The 10,082-nt window shown below is 34.2% G+C and overlaps 1 protein-coding gene across 6 annotated transcripts; it reads right to left on the reverse strand.

The window, feature by feature from the left end:
• Window positions 1-531: 531 nt before the first annotated feature.
• On the reverse strand, window positions 532-4,987 carry LOC132644259 (ABSCISIC ACID-INSENSITIVE 5-like protein 7). 6 transcript variants are annotated; one of them, XM_060360842.1, is made up of 6 exons: window positions 4,831-4,982; window positions 3,031-3,138; window positions 1,928-2,895; window positions 1,426-1,497; window positions 1,305-1,334; window positions 532-922 (listed from the first exon to the last, which is right to left on the reverse strand). In XM_060360842.1, the coding sequence occupies exons 3-6, from the start codon at window positions 2,864-2,866 to the stop codon at window positions 848-850; spliced, it is 1,116 nt and encodes a 371-aa protein (XP_060216825.1). In that variant the 5' UTR covers window positions 2,867-2,895; window positions 3,031-3,138; window positions 4,831-4,982; the 3' UTR covers window positions 532-847. The 6 variants fall into 6 exon arrangements, with proteins under 6 accessions (XP_060216825.1, XP_060216827.1, XP_060216826.1 ...); XM_060360844.1 differs by having other exon boundaries at window positions 3,007-3,138; XM_060360843.1 differs by lacking the exon at window positions 4,831-4,982 and adding an exon at window positions 3,252-4,468.
• Between the last annotated feature and the right edge of the window lie 5,095 nt (window positions 4,988-10,082).

A 10,082-nucleotide genomic window follows, 5' to 3' on the forward strand; every position in this document is an offset into this window, starting at 1 on the left:
AGATTAACAAAATAGCAGAGTTACCCATGCAATACTGAGTGCAAATAAATTTCTAATTTGGATATGAAACTTCATCTTCTGTTTGTATTCTCACAATCAGAGACAGCAGAAACGTCGTCATCTTTGTTTATAAGCATTTTAGAAACAGAATCATGTTTACTGAAGTTGACGTTTAGAATTGTTTTACTTTGTCATTTTTAAGTTTTAACACTACGAGTTACTATACCTTTGTGTAATCCAGGTAGAGCATAACTATGGATTAACGAAATTGTAGCGTAAGAATTTTCAAAGTTCTAAAAGGGAAATATGCATGTATAAGTCAGAAAGTTCCTCTTTAAGAAATTAGTTCGTGCAAGACAGATCTATATCATAAATTTTCAGAAGAGTAAGAAAACACATTCTGTAAATAATTAGTTGCTTTTACAGAAACTTTACTTCCAGATATTTGGTTCATGTGTTTATTTAAATGAAAACTCGAGGTACCATGTCATAAAACTGATTCAACCTAATTGCCCCAAGAACTCGGTATGATGAAGCCAACAAAAAAGCACACGAGGAAAATTTATGCAAGAATATTGTTTACATAATGTACAGTACACAGCACCTGTGCTGCACTACACGTAATCTATCATTTGACGAAAAGACCTGAATTAAAATATATTTCAATGCATAAGCTGGGAGGAGGGTAGAGGAGCAGGCTCACTCTCTGGAACGCCGGACAGGTTCGTCAACTGATTTGATCATTAAAAAAGAAAAGGAGAAGAAAACGGATAGTTCACTTCATTCTCCTGTCTACCAATTCTCCAAGCGTCTACTCGGGAATTTGCTCTTCTACTTCCATATTTGACTACCAAGGTCCTGTCACTGTCCTTCTCAAGCATATTAGTTTATTTTCCCACGGCATATTCATCTTTTCCAATAACTGCAATTGGACAAAACAAACTAGTTAACAACCAAATTTAGCTATGACAAGGTCATTTGACCGGCAGTCAAACAACTTGGTATAACAAATCACATACACAGAGTCTCCTTTTCAAGTTGTCACATCTTAGCAGCTGATGACTTTTATAGAGAAGTTGTACAGTTACCTCCATTCACTTGGGCAATTTATGGAACAGCCATTTGAAGCTTTAATCATTTTGCTATTAGTGAGTTACGTACTTTCTGCGCTTATTTTGTTTGCTTACTCTATTGCTTAGATTGTTTAATTTACATCCCTGTATCTAGTCCATGATTAAGTAGGAAAAACAGTTGTAATCGTAATTCATAGTACAAGATATTTGCAGCAGGAAAGATGTCTATACCTGATTTTTCTGCTTCTCGATAAATTCAGCCTGCATGAACATTCAAAACCCATGGTTACAAACACCACACTTACCAAGGACATTAAAGTAATCCAGTAATTCTCAAACATGGTTTTCATACCTGTTTCTTCTGCAACTCTTCCTTGATTTCTTTAAGCTTCGCCACTTCAGCTTCCAACTCTAAAGTGTATGCCTGACATATCCCGGACAAATGAAGAAGTCAATTAATGGCATTGACATTTCATAGCTTATACTAAATTGATATTCAAACAAAACTGCAGAATCCCAACATGTTAAAATATTTCTCACGCTCTCTTGAATCTCCCCCCAATTGTGATCATGATTTAAAATAAGCTATAGCTAAGAGCACATACACCTCTCCGAGAGTCTCCTTTGGTAACTTAATGAGTTTGCTTTTTGATTAAAAATACAAAATGAAGTATCTAAAGGACAAATTATCTAGTGCAACATCTACAGCATTGAGAAAAGGAGGTGTGAGAAACGCTACCAACTATTTCATTTCTGTTGGGAATGAGTAATTATACAACATTGTTGACCAGAGTGACGGATATTAAAAAACAAGGGAATCAGAAACAAACGAAGTAACTCATATATGAAATCACCTGCTTGCGATCCCTTGATCTGGCGGCAGACTCCCTGTTCTTTATCATCCTCTTACGCCTTCTCTCAACAACTTTTTCAAAAGAAGTGCATGATCTCCTTCCTCTTCCACCTTCACCACACGCAGCATAAGGTGAAGGTGAAACAGAAGATGTATCAAGATTTCCAGGAGATCCTCCTTTTACTGGAGCCATGCTCATAACACCACCCTGCATGATACTACTAGTATTTGCAGTCGGATTAGACATGGGAGCCCTTGTCCCTCGGCTAGCCAGTTGACCTAATTGCATGGGTGATGCGAATTCTACAGTTGTTTGTTTGGGGAAAAGGGGCAGCTGAGGCTTTTGCTGTGAAGATGTGGTACTAACCACATTGAATATGTTATTCCCTGCAATTTGATTACTCAACTGTCCAGGGTTTTGGGTTGCTTGTTGAAATGCTATGTTGTTATTACTAGGTTGAGTGAATGTAACATCATTTGAATATCCAGTTGGTTGCATATCTTCTCTCACAGCCCCTGCTCTAACCAAAAAGTCTTCTAATGTCATTTCTCCCAAGGTAGATTGCCCCTGCCCAAAGTTTAATCCTCCCGTCCCACTTCCATCATTAGCATTAACAGTCTCTTTCTGAAAGTCTTTCCATACTTCATCGACAGTTTTCTGACTTAGTGTCCTAGGCAGTGTCAAAGAACCCTGTCTCTGCAAATTTCCCCCAGCACCAGCAGAAGATGGCAATGCTTGAGACTCCTCAATGTTCTTCAAGAGGTCATCCATATTCATCGACCCAAGGTCTTTTCCAAGTCCACATGTACTTTGCAGCTCATCAAAGGTAAACGAGTATATGGAAGATTGTCGGCCCAACAAAAAATTACTATTATTTCCACCGCTGCTCTCTGGTTGTGATGAGTCACCAAAGTTCTTGAAGTTCAGGTAAGATCCCATGGTACGACAAGGCAGAGGACAGTGAAAATCTGATCAAAAAGTTCAGTAGTAAGACTTTTAGAAATAACAGTAGAAGTTGACCAAGGGAATCAATTTTTATATTTAGGTGAAGTCCAAGAAGATATAATAGAAATGTTCACCAATAAACAGATATTGTATACCACCTCCAAAGAATTCAAGTCATTCATATATCCTAACAAATATGCTACAACATTGGCGATTAGGCGCAAGCTCAAACACATAGTCTTCACTGCCAACTTGAAGATGATCACCTAAGGACAGTAAAGAAAGATACAACATTTAAGACTTTGCTTCATTACAGCTCTGAAAAAAACTGAAATATCATGATCAGGCAGCTCTCGGTTAAAACGCCAGACCAAAATACCTCAATAATGGAGAGGACAAAGTACAGCTAGCTGTATATAGCATGGTTTGACCTCATTCAGGCCAGGACCTTTTGTACACATTTGGATAAAAAACTTAACACCAACAAGCCAAGATCAGAAGTTCATTCAAGTATTAACTTCAGTAACAAACTCATTCATATGGCCATAATTAACCTTCTTCAAACTCATTTCAAGTCCAAAAAAACATTCAAATGCAAAAACTTGACACTCTTTGTGATGATTGGATCCAAAATATAACACCCACAAGCCTAGATAAACTTCATTCAAATATCAACTCCCTAAGTTGCTCGGACTCTTCACTTTCGGTGCCACACCCGTGTTCAGTGGCGGAGCCAGGATTTATGTCAAGGGGGTTCAAAAATATAAAGAAGTCATAAATGAAGAAGTTAAGGGGGTTCAACGTCTACTATATATACATAAAAAATAATTTTCACCTTATATATACAGTGTAATTTTTCATCGAAGGGGGTTCGGAACCCCCTCGGCTCTATCTACGTCCGCCACTGCCCGTGTTGACACAACGTGGGTGTGGCTGTGGGTGCGGGATCCGTACCGGATATGATCAACTGATTTTGGATACTTTGGCCAAAATCAATAGAGATATTTGGGACAGGTACAATGATTTTCGTAATAAAGCCAAAAGCTAAGGTGAAATTGAAGAAAATGGATATCTTGTATATATAAATTTCTATGTCAGTCCTTTTCCTTATATCTCCTTCTTGGATTCTCCTCTTGATCAATATTTTCTCCTCAGAATACCTTGTAAGTTTTCTAAATAATGTCTCATAACTCAGGCATATAACTCTATTTTTAGATATTTGCATTATTTTTAGCTGAATCCCCCCATCCATATCCGAACCTGTATCCATACTCCCAAATCTTAATATTTAGATCATGAAGGATCCGACTCTAGATCCGCACCCCTATCAGACACCCACACCCTAGTCCGAGCAACTTACTCCAATGTTAAACTCATTCATCCACGGTCAACTACTTTAAGTATATTCCATAAACAAAAGAAACTGAAAACAGACGAGAGCGTGGATCTATTAACCTTCATAAGTTCATTAAACATCAATATTCGAAACTATCTATATTTGGATCCAACAAGTAACTTCATTGAAGTATCAGTCAAACTCATTCATCGAGTGTCCACTATACAAAAACATACTTCATAAACAAAACAAACAATTGACAATACCCAACAACATGGATCTATAACCTTCTTCAACCTCATGAAATTAATTACTCAATCAATCAACTACACCTCAAACTAGTCAGCATCCTCTATATCCTTTTGACTTTATTGGAATCATTTGATTTTGTAAATATTTTCAGAAAACACCCAAAAAAAAGGAAAAAAACAATGTCAAATCACTAGTACGATATTTCTAATTCAGAAAATAAATTAAATCGTAGCAAAATAAAATAAAAAAATATAATATAAAAAGAGTAAAGATTTTTCTTTGCCAGTTCTAGTAGGACAGGACACAATAAAATGTGAAAAATCAAGAAGAAAGAAAAAGAAAAGGTAAAAATGGGAAAAAATAATTTTACCCGTTTAGGCAGGTAGAAGGTTGGCAAGGAGCAGAAGAGGAAGCGTGTTGTTTCCTATTTCTTCGCCTTATTGGAGAGGACAAGTGTCTTTCTACTCCCTACTACTTAAAGCATATATTTTTCAATTTAAATCACCAAAAGACTAAGAAAATTTTACACACTAAGATCACATTTTGATAACTACAGACATCTGTCTATAATAAATGTCCATTACTCTTTCGGTTCACTTTTACTTATTCAGTATTTTAAAAATATATTTTTACTTTTACTTATCACTTTTAGCATATTAAGAAAAGATAATTTTTTTTTATTTTAACATAGTATTAATTATTTATTTCAAATTATTTTTTAAGTCTATTAAAACTATGCACCAATTAATATAGATCTCGTGGTAAGTTATGCATTTCATTTATTATTTTTTAAAGTGCGTAAAGTTCACAGTATAGAGCTAATAATTATTATAGAATCAAAATAAGCAATCTGTTGTAATATGCTATCATGGTATAATAATATACTCCCTCTGTCTCAATTTAATTGTCTTCCTTTCATTTTTGTCTATCCTAAAAGAGTAATTATTTCTATATTTATTAAGTTATAAATTCAAACATCCTACATGACAAGTTTAAAAATACAAGATTCAAAGAATATTTTACGACATTACATACATCTTTAATTCAAGATTCTTTTTATTATTTAACTTTGTGTCCAGTCAAACTAAGATAATTAAATTGAGAAGGAAGGAATAAAATTTTGTTACAAAAATATATGTTACTCCCCGTTTCAATTTATGTAATACTCTTTTTTTAATCTGTCTAAAAAAATAATATATTTTTATATTTATAAATAATTTAATTTTAAACTTTAATTTTTACATTTAATGAAATAATTTACTGTCACATAAATATTTATAATTTATTTTAGATCATAAATTTAAAAGTGTATTTTTTAAAAAAAAAAAAAACCTACGGTATAACATAGATTGGGACGGAGGAGGAGTAAGTCTTTTCAACTTTGTCTCTTTTCTAAATAAAATAAGAAAATACTCTGAGTGCGTCTTTGTTATTGATGTGATGTTTGGCCAATAAAATGGTGGAATGTGGAATAACATGAAGTGTAGTTTGGAGATTTCTGAAAATTAAACAGATGGCACTTGTTGATTCACTTTTCATTTTATATTGTTATATCGTCAGGTTGATGTGAGAGAAAAAGAGAGCGAGTCGTGCTTATAGCGTGGTGTGCAACTCGAGGATAGATATTTTTTCTCCAGATAATCATATAATACCAAATACCAGAGAAGGGAAGCCATGAGGTTAATCTTTTTTGAAATCGGACATTTATCATTAATATTTTTTTATAAAATAAAGCTTATAAAGCAAAGCTAAGAAAGTATGAAGAAGGATACTAATATATTATTTTAACTAGTTGCAGGAGGCCCCTCAAGATGTAAAATTAATTTTCATTAAATTAAAAGCATAATATATGCTATAATTTTTTAATGTGTAATTAAATTGATGTAGTTGCACATTAATCATGTTTTGTTTACAATTTTACATCATTATTAAAGTCTCTTGGTCAAATGATTGGATAAGTTTTAAAGAAAAAATTATTAACGAGGAATCAAGTTTAGCAGGAAAATTAACAAATCTCAAAAAGACACAAGTGATTAGATATTATATAAATTAACACAATAAAGTATGATAATTGCCACTTAGCGTTTTTATAAATTTGTGAGCATGTGAGTTTTAGTTGTAGATATAGAGAAATAGATTTTATATATATATATATTTTTCACTCATTATTTTATGTGTCAAGGGTTTAAGCTAGATTTTGGTGATTTAAGCTTAGTTTTAAACAATATTCAAGAAAAATCCTAAATTCAATAAAATGAACCTCAAAAATCAATTTAGTAGTTCAATAAAATTAATTCTTAGCTAACCAAACAAGAAATTCTAAATATAATCGATCTTTACCGATGATGGTACCTTCATTCTCAACACTAGCTGACATCATTCAATAATTTATATCTTTAGTATTTATAATGCACCATAGATATTTTAAAGGCAACAGATAAATTGTCCATTAAATATAGTATTCAGTTCATGAAAATAAAAGAAAAAAAAAAGAAAAAAAAAACTAATTACACGAGGATTATACTTGATTCAATACGAAAAATATATAACCTTATACAAATATACAATTACTCACATTTATTTATAGTATAACCTCTTCTTCATCTCCCGATGTAATTGCACAAAACAAATTTTAAAAGAAAATTAAAGGTTTTTGTCCCTTTTTCCTTTAGAAGATGTTAATTTATTAATTCTTGAAAATATTATATACGCTAATCTACTAAAAGTCATTGCACTAACCTCCTTAATAGAAAAAATATGATTTATTACAAATTCTACGAAAGAAGAAAAAACGTTATAAGAAAATGGCTTGTGCATGCAAAGGAATTAAAGTTCAAATCAAAATCAGAATTGAAATAAATGTTCTTTTGAAGAAAAATCGTGTCCATAAATATATATCTTAATTAAGTGCATTCAAATATTTTGTACCATTTTTTTAATTAAACCCACTAAAGAGCATGTTTTGATTTTCTTTAACAAAAAACATGGCGTAAGTGTTACACCTCGAAAAATTTTCGTGAGCCAACAATGAATAGACCAACGAAGGGCATGAGTGTGTGATGTTTTGCTATGTAGGGAATGACTATTTATGAACTTTGGAAATAAGGAAGTTGCAGAATTTTATTTCAGCCTAGTTGGTCGTAAAGTGGAATACGGCCCGTAAAGTGATTTACGGACCGTAAACTGCTATCGTCCTCCAACCTTTCAAAAAATTTCAACTTTCCGTCAAATGCTTCAAATGGTTAAAAACAACTTGGAATACGGCCCGTAAACTGAGTCATAAACTGCCATGATCTTCAGCCAACCTTTCTGTTTCTGATATGCTTAAATACGGTCGCGAAGACCGTTAACCAGTATACGACCCGTAAAGTGGGGTTTACGACCACTGTACACCCCGACTGTTGTTCATTAAAAATCAGATTTTGAGTTATTAAAAAGGGACCCTAAGCTCATTTTATTTCATTTCTCACCTACACGGTTCAAGAACTCTCTAGAGTGATCCAAAACACTTCATCCACAAGAATTTAAGAGAATCAAAGGGAGATCAAGATCAACCACATTAAATCCATGAAACAAAGTGTGTGAAACTCAAGTGAAGTTCATCCAACCAAGAAGTTCCAAAAAGAGGTGAAGTAGGGTTTTAGTGCTAAAGGAAGAACTCCACTCTAGGCTTGTTCCACCACCATCCAAGGTAAGTTTCATGACTTTATCATGTTGTTTAAGGTATTGGAAAGCCAAGATGCTTAAATTGTAGAAAGACATGGAAAATGGGTCTTAAATGGATGAATAGTGTCACAATTGAATGGTAGTTGAATGGAATCATAAATGTTGATGTGCCATGATTATGAATATGTTGTAAATGATGTTTAGACCAGGAAACAAGCATTATATATGAGAAAACGCGATAACGAACTATAACCATAAATGTGGAGAAAATGGAGAAATGGTGGATTTTGCTCAACGTATATGAATGACGATTGTTGATACGATATTGTGAAGTGTTGTTGTAAATGTTTAGGAGTTGAAATAGAACGTGGGAAAAGTAGTAGAAACAAAGGAAATGCTGCCCAATTTTGCCTAGAAATAACGATACGTTCTCATAACCGATTAACTAACGTTAATGTGAATTCTCTCGTGAAGGTAGAGACGTGATATTGGAGGAGAACACGTGAACGATAGCTCAGTTAAACGTCAAAGGTATGTGAGGCTAGTACTTTCTTTCTATGGCATGAATCCTTTCCATGATCCTCCTATATTCCGGAAAGCCAAGATCCTAAGATCATGAATAGCTACATGAGTCAAGAGATATGATAGGATGTTCTTATAAAGTAAGTGATGTCGTTCCTGGTATACACTCACCTTATGTACAAATCCCTTCAAGGTGAGGCGGAATGTTCATAATGGAATCGAGGGTTCACGACCTTACGTCACCTCGAAAAAAAATATAGTTACACTAGAGGCCTTATGCATGTACGATGATAAGCATATTATTATAAGTATTTTATGATGAGCATGTTATAATCATATTACACCGGGCCTAGTTGGCCGAGCAGTCACCGCGAAAGCGGGCAGCTTATACGATACACCATAGACGGTTGGCATGGGCAGACACCACTAGTGGGCGGCATGAGATGGTACCCCGGACGCGGGAGGCCTGGACGCGGGCTAATGTTACTGATTATCACACCGCACCTATATGGTCGGGCAGTTTATATATATATGATATACATACATGAGATGATGATAAGTAAAAGTAAGTCAGCATGCATTACTTTTCATGTAACTCCCAGTCAGGTACAGTTGCTCCATACTTGATGCCTCTCTTATTTCCTTGGTGTATTACTATTGTTCATGCCTCTCATACTCAGTACAATATTCGTACTGACGTCCATTTTCTTTGGACGTTGTGTTCATGCCCACAGGTTGACAGGGAGGTGAGCTCGATCCAGATTCTTAGTAGCTGCCAGCTGACTGCGAGTACCCCATTGTCTGGAGGTGATCATGATTATTCTCTTGGTATATGTATATTTTGGGCATGGTGGAGTCTTGTTCCACCTATATGTATAGTATGTCAGTAGAGGCTCGTAAATGCGTAGTGTGGGTTAGATGGTCTCACAAGTCTACTACGGTATGCATAAATATATTAGATATATTATTTTGATAGTCTACTGAGGCATTTATATATATATGTATAGACTAATTGTGCTTTCCACCGAAAAATGATTGTCATGCGATTATGAATTTGTGAATGATAAAGAAGCGTAAATGACTATGATAAGTGAGGGAATAAGGGGTGCTCGGTGGTCAGCCTCGGGTACCCGTCGCGGCCCCCAGCCGAGTCGTGACAGTAAGTTGCACCAACAAATTAACGGTGGGTGAGATAAATAATTTAAGAATAAGCAAAGTAACAATCACACACAATAATTATAAAGTAGCAGTGAAAGATAAGTGAACTTTTTTAATATTGATAAGTAAGCAAAAAGATATAATCTCAAAAATATTGAAATATAATATAGGAAAACTGTAGCATCCCCTTTGGGAAGATACCACTTACGAAACAAAAATGAATTTCACACTTACAACGTTTAGAAGAAATTTATGTCAAAAGATATTCGTAAAAAT

Source organism: Lycium barbarum, chromosome 6 (assembly GCF_019175385.1).
Source record: "Lycium barbarum isolate Lr01 chromosome 6, ASM1917538v2, whole genome shotgun sequence".
NCBI lineage: Eukaryota > Viridiplantae > Streptophyta > Magnoliopsida > Solanales > Solanaceae > Lycium > Lycium barbarum.

Coding starts and splice junctions, on each gene's coding strand:
- LOC132644259 (XM_060360839.1), bottom strand. Junction 1,498..1,927: donor GATCAAGGGATCGCAAGCAG/GTGATTTCATAT, acceptor GGGATATGTCAG/GCATACACTTTAGAGTTGGA. Junction 1,335..1,425: donor AAGAGTTGCAGAAGAAACAG/GTATGAAAACCA, acceptor ATGTTCATGCAG/GCTGAATTTATCGAGAAGCA.